At 47.9% G+C, this 19,439-nt stretch overlaps 1 protein-coding gene and 1 gene segment (V, D, J or C); both read left to right on the forward strand.

The window, feature by feature from the left end:
• Positions 1–19,439, forward strand: part of LOC121010111 (immunoglobulin lambda variable 3-9-like) — a gene marked incomplete at its 3' end in the record, with an annotated part of 226,055 nt that overhangs the window by 169,465 nt on the left and 37,151 nt on the right.
• The window catches only part of LOC121010132 (immunoglobulin lambda-1 light chain-like), a 152,113-nt gene that overhangs the window by 99,469 nt on the left and 33,205 nt on the right, over positions 1–19,439 (forward strand). The window contains exon 3 of one of the 39 annotated variants that reach the window (XM_040443493.1): positions 16,469–16,476. The exons of the other annotated variants lie outside the window; for them this stretch is intronic. Within the exon in view, the coding sequence (XP_040299427.1) occupies positions 16,469–16,476 (8 nt within the window). The remainder of the gene's footprint in view (positions 1–16,468; positions 16,477–19,439) is intronic. 39 annotated transcript variants of the gene reach the window in all.

The following is a 19,439-nucleotide window of genomic DNA, read 5'->3' on the forward strand; positions in this document are numbered from 1 at the left end:
AAAAAAACTATAAAAAAGAGCAAAACCTAGAAAAAAATGAACAAGGCCTCAGTGTGGTTAAGACAACTTCATGTGCCCTAAAGTGTGTAACTAGAGTAACTGAGGAAGAGAAGATGGGGAGCAGGTGGTTAACAGAAAAAAAACATTTAAAGAAATAATAGCCAAAAATATTCAAAATTGATAAAACTAATTAGCCAGGATATCCAAAGCTGAACAAACCTCTGACACAGGGAACGTGAGAAACAGCACAACACTCATCATAATGAAATTGCTACAAACCCTCACAGCCTGAGATGCAGACACCCTCACAGCCTGAGAGGAGACGTGTTCCTACAGAGGATATAGAGGAATCAGCTTCATGCTAAGAGCACAGTTCTCATTACGTGTCATGTAAGCAAGAAAACAAAGTATTTGTCACAGACTCTGAGTCTAAAGTTATCTCTTGTCTAGCAAAAGAGCAAGATGCAGGATTGAAAGCGAGAGATGCCTAATGCCCAGGAAAAGACAAGAGCCCCAAATAAGGGTCCTTGCCCCATTTTTATTAGGATCAGAAGGCTTACAAACATGGCGATGGATGTGCACAAAGGGACAATGAATCTGTGAACATTAACTCGTGAGGGAAAGGGGGTCTTGAAGATATTCATGGTTAGGGACTTGGGTTAATACAAAACAAAATCTGGACACCGGGAAGTCGGGAGGAAGGTTGTTTACAGCGGACACGAGGCAGCACCCCTGTTTATCTTAGCCTCGGGGATAAGACAGGTAGGGGGAATAACCTCAGGTTGACAAGACACCTTTTCTTTTGTTAACCATCTCCGCTCTGGGCTGCTTTGCCTGCAGTGCAGCAGTCCATAGTCCAACTCACCAATATATCTAACCTGGCCCTATTCTCCTGTGAAAGCAGCTTTTCTGCTATAGTACTAAATTTGGGGTGCTTTCACCCTGAATATCTAATCTTGTTATTCCTATGTATTAGGCACCTTTGTACCATTTCTATTTCAAGCCTTTGCCTCTCTCTGTCTCTATTTTGGGGGGCTCTACACCCCCTCCCTATTTTGGGGTGCCTTCGCATCTCCCTATTCCTGGCAACTTTGTGCCTTCCTATGCTCGGGGTGCCTTAGCACCCCCCTATTCTTGGGGTGCCAATCTGATTTACCCAAACTCAGGTGTGAGCATTTTATGACTTTGTATTTCTTTATGCCTTGTTAACCCATTGGTGTAAACCCAGGGGATTCCTAAGCTGATCCCCCACAATACTAAAAAACAAACAAACAAAAAACTTGTCAACCTTGATCTTTCTCCTACTGAATATGTCATTGAGAAGGAAAGACAAAATAAAACTTTCACAGATTGCAAACCTCACGGAACTGACCACCCACAGACCCTCACCACAGCAAAAGTAAAGGACGCCAAGGAAAGGGTGACAGATAGGAATGAGAATCTACACAAAGATTTTAAAAAGCATCAGATATCATAACCACATATATAAATATAAAAACCTTTTATTGGTTAATGCCTATAACAGGTATTCAACTGTTTATAGCAAAGATACTAACAATATATTTTGATTTGTGGAGTAAAAATAAAAATATGACAATGAGGACAGAAATGATAGGGGAGAGAAGACCATGTTATGACATCCTTATTCTGCACGTAAATGACTCATGTCACTGGGAGGGACCTTGATAAGTTAGACGTGAGTGCTGGAGGGCTCCTGGGTGGCTCAGTCAGTTAAGTGTCTGACTTTGAGGTCATGATCTCACAGTTCATGAGTTCGAGCCCCACGTCGGGCTCTGTGCTGACAGCTTGGAGCCTGGAACCTGCTTTGCATTCTGTGCCTCCCTCTCTCTCTTCTCCTCCCCCACTTGTGCTTCTCTCTCTCTCTCTCAAAGATTAATAAACATTAAAAAAAAAGTTTAAAAAAAAAGAAGTGAGGGCTGGAAATCATACAGAAACAATGATAACAAAACCATTTTAACAACAAAGAGTAAGAGCTAATAAAGTGCATAACTTTGGATTCTGCAGGAAATACAGATTCCAATGGACAAATATCTCACTTTGTTCGGGGAACAATGATAAGTATTCCAGCAGATGTACCATTAGCAGAAAATCAAGAGGAGGATGGTGGATTTACATCTTTAAAATACTGAAAGAAGAAACAAAACTGAGTATTTCATCCAGGGAAAATGTCCTTCAAAAATGGAAGCTAAATAGGTGCACCTGGTGGCTCAACTGGTTAAGATTCTGACTCTTGATCTCAGCTCAGCTCATGATCTCTTCATTTGTGAGATGGAGCAGGGCGTCAGCCTGCTTAGGATTCTCTCTCTCCCCCTCCCCAGCTCGTGCTCACTCTCAAAACAAATATATAAACTTTAAAACATTTAAAAAAATTTTTTAATTAAAAAAATTAAGTGGCGCCTGGGTGGCTCAGTTGGTTAAGCATCCGACTTCAGCTCAGGTCATCATCTCACAGTCCATGAGTTCAAGCCCCGCATAGGGCTCTGTGCTGACAGCTCAGAGCCTAGAGCCTGCTTGGGATTCTGTGTCTCCCTCTCTCTCTCTGTGTCCCTTCCTCACTCTGTCTCTCTCTGTCTCAGAAATAAACATTAAAAAACTTTTTTTAAGAAAAAATTAAAAAACAAAAATGGAGGCTAAATAAAACATTTCTACCCCTACAAAAACTGACAGAGGTTCTCTTCAGTGAGACCCATATCAAACCAATAATCATGGACATCCCTCAGGCAGGAGGAAATGATTCCAGAAAGAATCTAAGTCTACAAAATAAATGCAAAAATCAGAAATGCTAAGTGCAGGGATAAATACTGAGACTGTGTATTATCTAAATCTCTTTAAAAGGTAATTCACCATGTAAAGCAAATATAGTAAGTATGTATGTTGGAACTTATAATACAGCTAAAAGTAATAGGTGTGACAATGGTAGGGAATAAGCTAAGAGACAAAGCTAGAATTATGTTCTCAGATTCTATGTCATGTGGTATAACATCACCTAAATGTAGGTTTTGATGAGTTACTAATAAGACAGCAAGAACTTATAGCTAATTAGTAGAAAAAGGTGACAAAATGGAATCATTAAAAATGCTCCATTAATACAAAAAGAAGAGAGAGAAATGCACAAAAGAAACAAAACATGGCACCAAGAAGAAAGAAATAGCAAGGTGGTATATAAAACGATATTGCTAATCACATTTTTAAAATGGTCTTATAACCACAATTAAAGACGGAGATTATCAAATTGAGTTTAAGGGCAACACCCAAATACAGGCTACATATAAAAGCATACAGTAAACAAAAGATACTAATATTTAAGCAAAGTCAGAAACAAGTTCTCAACCAATTCTGCTCCACAATGTGGAACATAAAAATTTTGCAGGGAACAGAAAGACAAACTGGAAAGATGAACACTTAAGAATAGTTGGGATGGGAAGGATGCCTGGGTGTCCAACTTTTGATTTCATTCAGGCCATGATCTCATGTTTCCTGAGATCAAGCCCCACATCAGGCTCTGTGCTGACAGTGTGGAGCCTGATTCTCTCTCACCCTTTCTCTCTGCCCCACCCACCCCCCTCTTTCTCAAAATAAAAACAGTAAGCATTTAAAAAAACAGAGATGGTAGAGATTGTAGTATTGATAATAAAGACTTAGGTGCACATGTGAACATCAGTACTAGAAGCATCGCCTATTCCCACCATGACCCAACTGCATTAACTGGGATGCGGAAACATCAGACTGGATTCCTAAGTGGACAGAAAAGGGGTGGATATAGAATATCACACATGGCTCCTAGACCACGACCCTTTGCAAATTCAAATGCAAAAAAAAACAAAACAAAACACTTCAGTTTACCCTGCACTCTCCCTTGTAACAACGGGCCAGGCTAGGGCATTTCACCCTTGGACACATACAGGAATCACACCTGTCCTGCCTCCTGCACCGTGTATGTGACCTGTGTGTGCTGGGCTGGGGAGAGCAGGGGGGGCAGCTGCCTGGGGGAGGCTGGGCTCCCTGGTCCACACCCTTTCTCAGGTGACAGGTGCTTTGGGGTGACCTGACCTGCAGGAGGGAAGCTCCTGGTCTGAGTCCTCCTCCACCAGCAGGGGGCAGCAGAGCCGCAGCAGGAGCAGCAGGACAGAGGCTGGGGCTGCCCAGGTGGAGCCTCACAGGGACACCAGGCCTGGGGGGGCAGCAGGTGTCTGTCCAGGGTTCAGTCATCAGAAGAGGGTCAGGATGATCCATCCTATCCCTTCAGGCTCTAGGGGCCACATTCTGGGGGTCAGACTTACACAGTGTCACCCAAGACACTGACAGAGGTCTTGACACAGTTAATGCTTTGCTTGGGAATGCCAGTCCCCTCAGTGTCCACCAGTGTTCCCAGGGAACTGACTCTGTGCTGGGCACATCCAGAGATGGCCTGACCACTCACCCTCAGCCTCTCGTTCCCTACCTGTAGGACGCCAGCTGCTTTGCTCAGGATCATCTCAGAGGGCAAGAGATGGGGCACTCAGAGCCCCTGGTGCCAGGAAGGAGTGTCCTTAGCCTCCTTGTAAGACTGTCTGCAGAATGAAGTGGATTCTCACTACCTGAGATCACAGCTCTGGTCCCTGGGCTGTCCTAGGGTCAGTGAAGGATCCAGCTTCCTGCAGGGACCCCAGCTCTGGCTCCAAAGTTCACCCCATCTGGGAAGACATAAACCTGGGGACCCTAACAGGACATGGAACTTGAAGGCGACTTTTTTAGTCAGGGATGGTTTCTCATGCAATTCACATGTTTACTTGAAACACTGATGAGCAAACATAAAGGAATCAAAGCGTTGACAATGCTACATGCTGGCCTGTTGTAGGATGGGGGGTGTCAGAGAGAGGAGACACCACTTGTTACTAGACCAGAAGTTGTGATGAATCTCCAGCAGGTGGTTGTTGAACAAGAGGACTCTCACAGACAAAATGATGAACAAACATTTTACTGATAAAGCTCCACATTCTAATGGCATGCCAAGGATGGGACCACATGCCTCTGGGGATGCAGAGGGGACAGGAAGCAGTAGTAGGAAGGTAATGAGGCCACAAGACCACCTTGCCCTGAATCAGGTGTTGTCTGTATCTCTCAGAGGGCCCAGCCCAGCCCCATGGCCATGCTCCTGGGAGATCACAGAGGGAGCCAAGGACTGACCCCAACATGGTTGTGTGAGATGGTCATGATGCGGTCAGCCCCTGGAAGGTGACTGATCCCAGACATTGGAGGCCAAGGCAGTTTGTTTTTTTTTTTTTTTTTTTTACCTGACAGCAGATTGCAGGAAGTTGGGGGCTCTCCTCTTCCTCCTCAGTCACATATTCTGATCTCACAATTTGTTTATCTACTAGGGGTCCCAAAAGTGTAGGAAATTTGCATAGCTTCTAATAATCACTGACCCAAGGACCGGGAAGGGAATAAGAGAGGCTGGGGTACAGCCCAGCAGTGCTGTGGGTCTAAGGAGGCAGGGCTCTGGGCATCCGCACCATGGCCTGGACCCCTCTTCTGCTCCCTGTCCTCAATCTCTGCACAGGTGCTGCCCCTGGGTTCCCTACACAGGACCTGAGCTGGGCCTGCCCCAAACCATGAGCTCAGCCCCAGCACAGCCTCAGTATTGGGAATGAGAGAATGAACCACCGGATATCACAACAACCTGTCTTCTGTCTTTTCAGGCTCTGTGGCATCCAGTGAGCTGACTCAGCCACCCTCAGTGTCAGTGGCCCTGGGACAGACAGCTACAATCACCTGCTCTGGAGATGTACTGTCAGAGAAATATTCATCTTGGTACCAGCAGAAGCCAAGCCAAGCACCCGTGCTGGTCATTTATAAGGATAGTGAGCGGCCCCCAGGGATCCCTGACTGATTCTCTGCCTCCAGTTCAGGGATAACAGTCACGCTGACCATCAGTGGGGCCCAGGCTGAGGATGAGGCTGACTACTACTGTAGGTCATCAGACAGTGCTAATAAGGTTCACAGTGACACAGGTAGATGGGGAAGTGAGACACAAACTCCTTCCCAGTCTGTGTTCTTTCCTCCAGCCGCAGGGGGCTGGTAGACAAAGCAATGAATAGATCTGGCTCAGGTTCCCACATCTGATGTCCCCAGGCTGCCCCTTCCCCACACCTCTCCAGGCTGGCTCTGCAAGCGGTGGATTGGCAGAGGATATGTTTGCATCTATTGTAACTATATTTAATCTGTGACTGTGAGTGCATGAATTACCAGATATATTAGGAGCAGATATAGAAGACATTGTTCAAAGACCAAATCTTTTAAACCTTCTCTAATGAAAATCACATGATCTGAGATGTAAAAATACACAGATGAGATTTCCAGCAGATTACAGGCTGCAAAAGAAGTGATTAGTGACCCTGATGTCATAGCAATAGAAAACGATTCAAAATGAAACACTGAGTGAAATAGCTGGAAAAACTGAATAAAGGCGCAGTGCAGGGAAGACGACTTCACTCCACCTAAGGACTGTAATTGGGAGTACCTAAGGCAGAGAAGGTGGGGAGTGAGTGGTGACTGAAAACATCTGAAGGAAAAAGAGTCAAGAAGTTTTCAAATTTGGTGAAACCCATGAACCAATAAATCCAAGAAGCTCAACAAAGACCAGGGAACAGAGAACATGAGCGCACAATACACATCATAATGAAATTGCTACAAACCAGCAATGCAGATACTCTCCCAGCCAGAGAGAGGACACGTGTTCCCTACAGAGGAACCACCTTCATGGTGGGAGCACATTTCTCATTACATGTCATGAAGCAAGAAAACAGGGGAGCAATGTCTTCAAAACACTTTAAAAAAAACGGTCAACCTTATTTTTTTTATTTGTTTTATTTATAACCCCACCCCCTCCTTCACTCACCGTCCCACCCCACCCACTGGTAGCCATCAATTTGTTCCCAACAGTTAGGAGTGAAGACAAAATAAACCTTTCTCAAACTGTGAACCTCACAGAACTAATCACCCACAAACCCTCAGCACAAACAATAGGAAAGGACACCCTCAGACAGAAGGAAAGGGACACAGAGTGAAAGGAGAATCTATACAAAGATACAAAAAGCATTAGATACCAGGGTGCCTGGGTGGCTCAGTCGGTTGAGTGTCCAACTTCAGCTCAGGTCATGATCTCATGGTTCGTGAGTTTGAGCCCCATGTCAGGGTCTGTGCTGACAGCTCAGAGCCTGGAGCCTGCTTTGGATTCTGTGTCTCCCTCCCTCTCTGCCCTTCCCCTGTTCTCTCTCTCTCTCTCTCTCTCTAAAAAACAAAAACATTAAACATTTTTTTTAAATGCATCAGATATCAAAAACTAAATAGATAAGTATAAAAATATTTTATTGCTTAGTGTCTATTTAAAAAGTCAACTGTTTAAGTGGAAATAAGAATGATATGTTGTGATTCATAACGGATGTAAAAACAAAATATATGACAGTGTCAGCAAAAATGATGGGGAAAGAAAATCATGTTATCACCTCCTTATTCTAGATGAGAATAACATCACATCACAAGGAGGTACTTGATAAGTTAGGAGGTGAGGATTTCCATCCCTAAGTTAGAATTAAAATAAAACCATTTGGGGCGCCTGGGTGGCGCAGTCGGTTAAGCGTCCGACTTCAGCCAGGTCACGATCTCGCGGTCCGTGAGTTCGAGCCCCGCGTCGGGCTCTGGGCTGATGGCTCAGAGCCTGGAGCCTGTTTCCAATTCTGTGTCTCCCTCTCTCTCTGCCCCTCGCCCGTTCATGCTCTGTCTCTCTCTGTCCCAAAAATAAATAAACGTTGAAAAAAAAATTTTTTTTAAATAAAATAAAACCATTTGAACACAAAGAGCAAGAGTTAATAAGGTGTATTAGTTAGGATTCTCCAGAGAATGCGGATTCAATAGGACATGTGTCTCATACACCTCGATGTATATTTATGTTACACACACACACGTGCAGAAAGAGACAGACAGACAGAAATGTATTTTGAGACCTGGGTCATGCGGTCATAGGTTGGCAGGTGTGAAGATGCAGGGAGACAGGAAGGCTGGACATTCAAGCAAGACTGATGTTGCAAAGTTCAGTCTAAACATAGTCTAAATGTTTGACATGTTAGCTAGAGACAGAGAAGAAAATTAAAGGATACAAATCAAATTTCTAAAGATGAAATCTACGATGTCTCTGATTACAAATAAAACAGTTGAGTGACAGCACACACGACAAGAGGAACAGGCAAGGGAATGTGAAGACACTGCATAGATAGTGCAAAGTGAAAAACAGAAAAAAGATTTAAATTTTTTTAACATTTATTCATTTTTGAGAGACAGAGAGAGACAGAGAGTGAGCAGAGGAGGGGCAGGGAGAGAGGGAGACACGGAATCTGAAGCAGGCTCCAGGCTCTGAGCTGTCAGCACAGACCCTGACACGGGGCTCGAACTCCTAAACCATGAGATCATGACCTCAGCCGAAGTCAGACGCTTAACCGACTGAGCCACCCAAGTGCCCCCAGAAAACAGACTTAAAGTTGAACAGAGAATCACCAAGCTGCAGGGCACCTTTAGCAATGGAACAGAATGTGATTGTGTCAGAAAAGGAGAGAAAGTGGGAGTGCAGAAATGGAAAATATCTGAAAGATTATTGGCTAAAATTCTCTAAATGTGATGGAACACAAGAGGGACATATCCAAAAATCTCAAAAAACCTCAAGCACAAGAAATAAAAGGAAAAAAGAAACAACCCTATCAATATCAAACGCTCAAGGCAGTGAAAAGGAGACCATCTTAGAAGCAGCCAGAGGAAGTTAAGCGACTGACTTCAGCTCAGGTCATGATCTCACAGTTCGTGGGTTCAAGCCCCGCATCAGGCTCTGTGCTGATGGCTCAGAGCCTGGAGCCTGCTTCAGATTCTGTGTCTCTCTTTCTCTGCCCCTCCCTCACTCACACTCTGTCTGTCTCTCTGTCTCTCTCTCTCTCTCAAAAATAAATAAACATTTTAAAAATTTTTAATAAAAAAAAGCAGCTAGAAGAAAACACACTCTGCACTCGGGAACAAAGAGGAGGATTCTAGTGGATTTTGCACTGGTGGAAATGCCAGCAAGAGACAATGGATTAACATTTCTAAACTACTGAAAGAAGGGGATAAAATAATGCTTCACCTTGGGAAAATATCTGTTAAATGAAATCTAGATAAAATTGTTCACACATAGAAAAACTGACAGAAGTTTTCACGAGCTGACCCATAGTAAGAGCAACAATAACGGACATCCTTCAGGCAGGAGAAGGTGGTTCCGGGTAGAATCTGAATCTACAAAATGAATGTAAAAATCAGAAATGCTAACTATAGGGATAAATATTAACATTTTTCCTTTAAAAGATAATTCGTGGTGCACAGCAAATGTAAGAACTGGGTATATTGGAATTTCTAACATGGGTAAAATAATATGCATGAAAATCATAGCGAATATGCTGAGAGGTGAGAGACAGAAGTATGTTATCAGGTGTTCACACTCCATGCAACGTGGCAGCATACGAGAATGTACACTATTCCAAGTTACTGATAATCTGATAGCAAGAACTTATAGCTTGTAAGCAAAAAGAGATAAAATGGAATCATGAAGAAAAAATGTTTCATTCATCAAAAAAAAGAGAGACACATGGAAAGAAGGAACAAAGAACAGATAGGACAGGAAAATAAAAGCAAGATGCTGTATTGAAATGATAATACTAATCACATTCAGGAAATGGCCTAAAAGACAAGGTTTGTCAGACAGAGTTTCACAGCAGCACCAGATGCTGCCTACCAGAAAGGCAAATGGAAATGACATGGAAATGTAAGCAACATTTCAGGATGATTCCCACCCCATTCCGCTGCACAATGTGGAACATCAAACATTTACAGGGAACAGATCAAAAATCTAGGGAGATGAATTGAATCCTTAAAATAATTAGGATAAAACCTTTTCTGTTATGGATTTTACGTACAAAAAGAAGGTAAGAAATATTTGCAAAGTACACTTCATGAGAACAGCTACAGAAATGGCCTCACATGACCCTTCCCTTCCTAGCCTTTAAGACTTTCAAACAGAGTGACAAGAGCTCCCCTGCAGAGCCAGGAGGCGAGCACAGCTCCTCATGAGCCAGATCCCCACGAAGCCCACCCAGAAGCACAGAGATTCTCTCCACCAGCCTAAGAAGGAGCACTTTCACAAGGACCAGTGAGGGCATGAGGGAGGCTTGAGGTGACCAGGCTCAGCTGTGGGCTCAGGAGACAGAAGTCTAGGGTCCCCGCTATGACCTGGACCCTCTCCTGCTCCCCTTCCTCACACTCGGCTCCGGTGCTGCCTCCCAGGCCCTGCCCACAAGGTTCAGCCCCCACAGGACACTGGGCATGACTCTGACCGTACTCTCAGCCCAGGGGATGCTGCAGAAGTGGGACCCCTGAGAATGAGCCCCACAGTATCCTGAACCTACAGGCACTGTCGTCCCCTAGAAGACTCATCTGCCCTCTGTAGAGTGGCCATGAGACCCCTGTCACTCCCACCTGCTTAGGGGAGCACAGAGAGAGGACCAAGCAATAATGCAAAGCAGAGCATCGGAACCCAGGCCAGGCCCCTGCACAGCCAGACAACCTCCACCATCCCCACAGACTCTCCAGCTCTAACCTGGGACACCTCCCTGCTAACCCACCCCATGTACAGGCTGAGGAGGCCCCTTTGTAGGTCAGGTCAGGATGGGGATGGCAATGAGCTGAGGGACAGAAGCCCTGCTGCCCAGCCTGGCCTCACACTCACGCCTTCCCTCCTTGGTCAAGTTCTGCCCCAAAGAGCCCAGGGACTAGTGGGCTCCATTCCAGGACTTGACCCACTTTCCTCTGTTTTCTGGGCACCTAATCTCTCGGGCCTTCCCTTTACCTGCCATGAAATGAAGAAGCTTATATTGATATAAGAAACACTTTTTTTCACATTACATAATACAAAATACTGTAAGAGTCTTATTAATGAGAGAGACTCCATGGGGTCTCAGTGAGTTAACTTTGGTGTAGGAGCCTCATGTGTTCCTCTGTGGGAATCCAAGGGAAAATTTTTGGCTAATCTATGACCTCTATCATGTGCAACTATATCCAAGTCTGAATTAGCAGATTCCCAATTTCGCCAAACAACAGACGAGACTAGTTTACAAATCCTGCCACACCACGCATCCAGGAGAGGTGGGTTGGAATTAAAAAAAACAAACTAGAAAAGATAATAATAACAATAGGATTAAAGGTTTGGGTGCTCAACTGAACTTAGTGCCAGAAGCATCACCTGTTGCCATGATGACCCAACTACACTAATAGGGATGCAGGAGGCATCAGTCTTGATTCCTAAATACACAGGAATCTGGTGGCTGTGAGACATCACATAGGTTTGTCTGGACACTGACCCTTTTCAAATGCAATAGACCTTACACTTTACTGTTACACTCCTTTTTGTAAGAAGACTGTGGGCTAGGCCAGGGTATTTCAGTCCTGGGATAAGTATAAGAATCACGCCTGTCTTGCCTCCTGCCCAGTGTATATGACCTGTCTGTGCTGGGCTGGGGAGGGCAGGGCCAGCAGCTGCCCATAGGAGGCTGAAACCCTGGTCCACACCCTTTCTCAGGTGACAAGTGCTGTGGGGGGTGATCTGACCTGCAGGAGGGAAGCTCCTGGTCTGAGTCCTCCTCCACCAGCAGGGGGCAGTAGAGCTACATCAGGAGCGGCAGGACGGAGGCCGGGGCTGCCCAGGGGGAGCCTCACAGGGACACCAGGCCTGGGGGGCAGCAGGTGTACAAGTTTCCATCCTCAGAAGAAAGTGGGGACAATCCAACCTGTCTCCACAGGCTGCAGCGACCACATTCTGAGGTTCTGACTCGGTGTCACCCAGAATATTGACAGAGTCCTGACACACTGAGCAGGAAATGAAGGTCCTCTACCTACCAGCGTTCCCAGGGACTGACTCCTCTGTGCTGGCCACATCCACGGATGCCCTGACCGCTCATCCTCTGCCTCATCTTTGCCACCTACAGGCCAGCTCGGACCCTGGGCTGCAGCTCCTTGCTCAGGAGCAGCTGAGGGAGAGGGCAGCAGGCAACCGGGAGCTGCTGGTTCCTGGAAGTAGCGTCAGCAACCTGCTTATGAGACTGTCTCCAAAGTGGATTCTCCCAGCCTCAGGCCACAGCTCTGGTCCACAGGCTGTTCTTGGTTCAGTGACAGCATCCAGCTCCCTTCAGGGATCCCAGAGCTCACGCCTTGTAGGAACGTGTGACCTTGGTGACCCATACAAAAACCAGGAAGCTTAAAATTTGCTTCCAGTGGTGTTTCATCCTTTTCACATGTCTATATAAAACACTGATGAAAACATTAAAAGGAACCAAAGGGTTGATGATACCAATTTCTGCTCTCTTGTGGGATGGGGGAGTCATAGAGATAGAAACTCCACATGTAAGTAGACATACTTTGTGGTGAATCTCCAACAGCAGGTGGTGTTTATTGAGCAAGCCACCAAGCAGAAGGTGATGAATGAACTTCAGAATGAGAGAGTCTTCCATTCTAATGACGTACCAAGGATGGGATCAGAGTGTGTCTGTGGGACACAGAGGGGACATGAGGCAGGAGGGGGGGAGGGAATGGGGCTGCAGGACCACCTTTCCCTGAATCAGGTGTTGTCTGTCTCTCAGACGGCCCAGCTCACACCAGGGCCAGGCTCCTACAAGACCCTGAGTCAGGGCACCAGGACCCCAGGCAGAGTGGGTTGGAACAACGGTCTTATGGTCAGATCCCGGAAATTTCACTGTGATGCCAGACCTTGGAAACCAAGTCTGATTTTCAGACCAGAAAGTTCCTTGCAGGAAGCTAGGGCTGCTCTCTTCCTCCCTAGTCACATGTTCTGAAATCACAAGTGACTAATCCATTTGGAGCCCCACAGAACAATAAATTTGCATAAATACTGACAATCACCTCCCCAAGGGCCTGGAGAGAAAAAGAAAAGCCTGGGTGAGACTGCCCTGCTGCCCTGCTGTTGAGTCTCAGCAGGCAGAGCTCTGGGAGTCTCCACCATGGCCTGGACCCCTCTCCTGCTCCCGCTCCTCACTCTGTGCACAGGTGCTGCTCTGGGGCCCTGGGCACAAAAGCTCAACCACCACAGGACCTGAGTTGGGCCCACCCCAAACCCTGAGCCCAGCCCCAGCACAGCATCAGCAGTGGGTCCCTGGACATGAGCCTCTGGACCTCAAACCAACCTCTCCTCTCCTGTCTTTTCAGGTTCTGTGGCCTCCAGTGGGCTGACTCAGCCTCCCTCAGTGTCGGTGGCCCTGGGACAGACGACCACGATCACCTGCTCTGGAGATGTACTGAGGGAAAGATATGCATATTGGTACCAGCAGAAGCCAGGCCAAGCCCCTGTGATCCTAACTACTAAAAATACTGAGCGGCCCTCAGGGATCCCTGACCGATTCTCCAGCTCTAACTCGGGGAACACAGCCACCCTGACCATCAGCAGGACGCGGGCAGAGGATGAGGCTGACTATTACTGTCAGTCCTATGACAGCAGTGGGAACGCTCACAGTGACACGGGCAGATGGGGAAGTGAAACACAAACGCCTTCCCTGTCTGTGTCACACTCTCCTCCAGCCACAGAAGGACTGTGGACAAGCAATGAGCAGGTCTGACCCAGGCTCCCAGATCCCAGGTCTCCCGAGATCCACTCTGCCTTCTAGGCTGGCTCTGCACAGGGAGGGTCAGGAGTGCATTCAGAGCTGACAACACCAGGCTGCCTGGGTTCTGAGAACCCGGGTATGACCTGGGGATAGAGGGCCTGGGTGGAGGAGACAGAAGGAGGTTTTTGTCCAGTGGTCACTATCTCTGCATTTTTATATGGTGGTCACTGGGCCACTGTTCACGCCAGTCACCAGGATGAGAGTCCCCAATGTTCCCATGAGCTGAGCTCCTGATGACCTGGCATCATGAGCCACCTCCACTTGAGGGGAGCAGAGGGTACAATAGTCACAGTGTTGTCATCCATACCCCCACATCTGGGTTCACACACCACTGCTGCCTGGAGGCCCTGACAGCTCACAGGGGTCCTCCCCACTGGGAAGTGCTCTTGGTTCAGACAACTGCCTCCCCAGGTTTCTGCCCCTTCTCAGAGAGGTTCAGGTGAATGCCGGCCTGAGTGAATGAAGGCCCTGCCTCAGGCTCAGATGTCCTGAAGGTCCCAGCTTTAGAGCTCCCTGCAGGAATCATGTGATGCATCCCTCTGTGTGGGTCACTCTCCTGCCCAGTCTGGCCTCCCTCCTCCTTCCAGATCTCCTGCACATGCACGTCTCCATCTCAGAGTCTGCTTCCAGGAACCTAATCCGTGATGGCCGGCATCTCCGACAGGGTCCCCAGGGACCTGAGGAGGCCACTGTATACACACGAAGCTGGAGTTCCTCCCCCAAACCCCCAATGTGCATGTCAGATCCTCAGACAGATCAGATTGTTACTTGTCATTTTACACAATGGAAAAAAGATCCAGATACACCAGGTGCTCTTAGTTCTGAAAGACAGTGGCAGAGTCACATCCATTTTCTGGTGAATGGGGGACACTGGGGCAGCTGCCTCCTCCTACAAAGTGACCAGAAGATGGGGCGCCTGGGTGGCTCAGTCGGTTAAGCGTCTGACTTCGGCTCAGGTCATGATCTCGCGGCTCGTGAGTTCAAGTCCTGCATCGGGCTCTGTGCTGACAGCTCGGAGCCGGGAGCCTGCTTCGGATTCTGTGTCTCCCTCTCTCTCTGCCCCTCTCTCACTTGCACTCTGTCTCTCTCTCTCTCAAAAATAAATAAACATTAAAAAAATTTAAAAACAAAAACAACAACAAAAACAAAAAAGCAAAGTGACCAGAAGATACACAGACTCACAAGTGAGACACAAAATGAGTGCTGCCTCACTTCTACCCACCAATTCTTGCATAAGAATTTCTCTTCCCACCCACCCTCCCCAGAAATATAGACAGAAAACAATTCTGTGACATACAGTTCAGCCTGTCAACGTTGACACTTAATAAGCCACCACAGTCCAAACTCGCTCAACTGAAATCCACTCAGATCCACACGAACCAGTCTCTAAACAAAGAGTGCATTGGTAGTCATGCTTCCACCTAATAAGATAAAACCATCCCAAGAACAATTACAAACATGCTCACCCTTTTCCCCAAGAGGGTACAATATACACATTTTTCTGCTAGAGATATTTATTTTTATCCCTGTGGATTTGATATCTTGCAACTTCCATATTGAGATGTAAATTACAGTGAGCACACCTGATGTTAGGTGATAATGGGATGACACAGAACAAAGCAAAATCCTATGAATAATTTGCCTGCAAACATGTTCATATCAACATAAGGAAGAAACGCTTGTTACCACTACCTGTGGTTGGAGTGGTGTCTGTAATTACCTTCTTCACTACTCACTCCATATCCCCTTCCCTCAGCAAACACCTGAGCTAGTTGCCATCATTTCCTGTTGGTAGGACTAGACCTTCATTCTGGAATGTTCGTCCATTATCAGACCTTTGGAATTGGACTGTGACTCATGTATGACTATAATCACAGACCCAGGGAGTATCAGGGGATCGCTGAACCCATATTCTCCTGCTTACCCCAGTGGTGTAACAGAGACCCCATTGCTCCATGACAGACCTCGTGAAACACCCCAGGTGGTGCCGCTACTTTGAAATACTACCAGGAGGAGTCAGAGGGAGCCATGGCACACTCTCTACAACCAGAGCAGCACAGTCCATGTCCCGCTGGGATTTCACCTCCTCCTCAACACACAACACATGTGACTGGTGAAAAAGGCCCCATTTAAACCATGTTTTCCAAATTATTACAGGGCCTAGAAACTGAACCAAGCTCGGGTGACCACAGCAGGAAAGTTAAGCCTCAAGTCCCAGGTGGCCGAGTAGAACCAGGGGAGACAAGCAGAGGAAGTGAGATTTTTCCGTGTGGCCTAAGGCCTAAACCAGAGCAAGTGGAGCTCAGTAAGCACAGAATCCCCTGAGGCAGGGTGGGGGTGAGCAGGGGCTGCTCCACCAGATGCAGCTGCAGCAGGTCTGGTGGGGCCTGGGCATCTGCATGTGGAACAGCTCCCAAGTGAGCCTATGGTGCTGGTCCTCCCAGGACCGCATTCTGAGTGGCTTCACTCCTATTCATCTGTGGCTCCCAGCACAGGTGAACGGCCCCCCAGGGCGGCACAGTTGTGACACAGGTGTCCTGCTCTCCCTCCCACCCAGGATTTACAGGGTCAGGGCCCTGCCCTCACCCCTGTCCACATTGCTCACCCCCCCCCCCCCCCAATCAGGCCCATAGACAGTCTGTCCTGACTCAGCCTCCCTAGGTGTCTGGGGCCCCTGCATGGATGGTTACCATCTTCTGTGCTGAGGCAGCAGGGACCCTGGGGAGATAATAATGTCTCCTACTACCAACGGCTCCTGGCACAGCCCCACGTGCCTGAGAAGAGGGGTCAGGAATCACACTTCACAGAACCAGACTCCAACTCTAGCAGCACACCCTCTATAAGCTTCCCCAGGCTCCTGCCAGGCCCTGAAGTTGATTATTATCGTGCTTCCTACGCAAGGTGGGGAGGGGGCTCTTTCCCAGAGCTTCCCAATGAGGAGAAAGTAAGACCAAAGCCACCCTGGGCTGGCACTGCTCCCCTGCTGTGCCCTGTTCTGTGTCAGTCCCCCCGGCATGCGACATCTTGTACGTTCAAGACTGAAGAAATGTGGCCCTTCCTTGCTTACCACATGGCAAAGTGGAAGCGTCAGCTCAAAGAGCCACCTGGGCAGGAGGCTGTGTCCAGTCTGTGGTCCGTGTGCTCAGACACCTGCCTGATCTGTTCAAATGGCTGGGACAGTGCAGGGCTGTCACTTGAGAACCCGCCTCTAGCTACACACCCGTCCTGGGACAGGTGCCATCTGTCCAGATGTGCAGGTCTACCCTCTCTTTCCAGTAGCAAGGAGAGGCCTGGGGAGGGTGGATCCTGGCCTTACTTGTGTGTAGCCTGACACGGCAGATCCTGTGCGGTCCCTCCACCCTTCAGAATGACAGAAGTGGCATACAGCCCAGCTCTGGAGTCCTGAAGGACACCGAGCCCTAGCCTTCGATTCCTCACACATCCTCATAATGTCCTTTCACCTCCTGTCCCCATGTTCCCCTGGCTCCCTGCCCCTCAGCCCTCCCAGGGTGTCCATGCTTCCCTAGTTACCAGAAAATCATGCTTCCCTCTCCATTCACAGTACTTGCTCAAGATGTCCAGGCAAAGCCCTAAGACTAACAGGCCCGTGCTGAATATTCCCCCAGGACTCCACATAAAACCCTTTGCAATGTTCTTTACACACAGAATAGGATCTCACGAGGGGCTCCTGGGTGGCTCAGTTGGTTAAGCGCCTGACTTTGATATCAGCTCAAGTAACGATCTCAGGATTTAGGAGGGATTTGTCTCCCTGCATCCAGCTTGGCACTAACAGCTCACAGAGCTTGCTTGGGATTCTCTCTCCCTGTCTCTCTGCCACTCCCCTGTTTGTGGGCAGGCTCTTTCACTCTTCCTCTCTCTCTCTCAAGAAACAAACAAACAAACAAAAATGAATAGGATCTCATGAAAGCCACCCTCACACTTAGTTCAGTCCTGTGAGGGAAGATGGTGCCAGAAATCAGGCCCTGACACGCTGACTGAATATACACTGTGCATGCAGATAACTCCCTCTGGACACTGCAGAACGTTCTTTGGGACCAGACAGGCACTCAGACCCGGGGCCTCCTCCTGCTAGTCACTTCCACGTGCCCAGGGAAAGTCTGCAGCTCCATTCAGGCAGGAGCAGGGTCAGCCCCACCCAGCCTTCCTCCAGCCCCTCCAGCAGGGAAGGAGCCCACCTCTGTGTGTGCTTAGAGACTGTGTCCTGACCCATCACCTGGACCCCACATGCTTTCTCCTCCCCTCTCTCCTCAGTGAGCACGTGATGTCTAATTCAGCCTATTCTATCCACTAACAATCATTGCTTCCATTATGTGATTAGTTAGCTTGTTAGTTAATTAGTCACGTGACTTATGACCTTGTGTGTCTGGGGGGGGTGGGGAGTAAGGCATGTGACTATAACGATAATGCTTATGTATAGACTCAGAGGTTATGTTCTCCGCAGGGACTGACCCTGCCGTCCCCAAACACACGCCCACCACATGTTCCTTCTTCCCATCCTGACAGCAGCTCCAAGGTCACTCTGCAGAGAGGCCTCTTCCAACATCTCACCACATAGCACCTGCCTGTCATTTCTTCTGATCTCCATCTTAATGGCCTACTACTGAATGGTTTTCTCCCTGCCATTATTTTATTAATTCACTGATTGGTGGTAATCATTTCCCTACTGGTCAATAACATTTTCATGTAAAACATACACATGATAATCAGAGGCAGGAACAGACAAATCCCCTCCCAACAAAGTCTGGAGTCAGATGGCTCTTCTCCAGACACTCACCAATTCCAAGAATTCCCAGCTATGTTCATTTTTTGTCCCAACAGCCCAGCTACGGAGCTTTGCTTTTCTTTCTTGCTGACAATAGACAGGTGCCTGCTGCAGCTCCAGCTGTCACACCCGTGCTCAAGAGGAAAGGCACTCCACAAATCTGGTCTCTTTCCTTACTTCATGACAGTGAAAGTCCCCAAACAGATCCCCAGCTGAATGACATATCCACTGGCCAGTGCTGAGCAACAGGGTCCATCCTGGCCCAGAGGGACATGGGAATAGCAATGGCTTGGCTTTCAAATGAATGTAGAACACAAGACGTAGGTAGAAGGCGGTAGAGACGTCTGCTGTGTCACCAAAACAAGTGTGTCCACTACGCCGCCCCTCCCACAGCACGGAAATTCTGGGAAAGAAACTGTGCCTTCTTTGTAGAGATTTCCCAGGATGGACAGTCGGCCAGACCGAAGTGGGTCTGAATAAATGTTTGTTGAGTGTGTGTTCTCCTGTCTCTGTCCTTGGAACACCAGCCACCATGGCCCTATTTGGTGCACCAGCTGACAGCACTAGCAAGAGGCAGTCCCCGAGTCCTGTGTCACCTCCTGCAAGGCCCAGAGCCACACCCATGACCACCCACCTCCCCAGAGATGTGAGCAGTAAAACCTCAGATGGGCCTTACCTGCTCCTCCCATTGGCCTGTTCCTATTTTCATGGATACTCTCATCTCCTGAAGTCTGGCCTTGAGAGTGGCAGGGGCCATGTAGAGAAGAGCAGTTCCTCCCCTGGGGACAGCAGTGCATCAATCAGGGAATCCTACTCTGAGCTGTGGGTTCTGAATCTCCAGCGGGGCAAAGGACTTCCCCGCGCCTCCAGCAGCCAGTGTGGAGCCACCACCAGAGGGCAGCAGAGATCACCCA

The sequence above is a fragment of the Herpailurus yagouaroundi genome, unplaced genomic scaffold, assembly GCF_014898765.1.
Source record: "Herpailurus yagouaroundi ecotype Mexico unplaced genomic scaffold, PumYag 191, whole genome shotgun sequence".
In the NCBI taxonomy this organism is placed as follows: domain Eukaryota; kingdom Metazoa; phylum Chordata; class Mammalia; order Carnivora; family Felidae; genus Herpailurus; species Herpailurus yagouaroundi.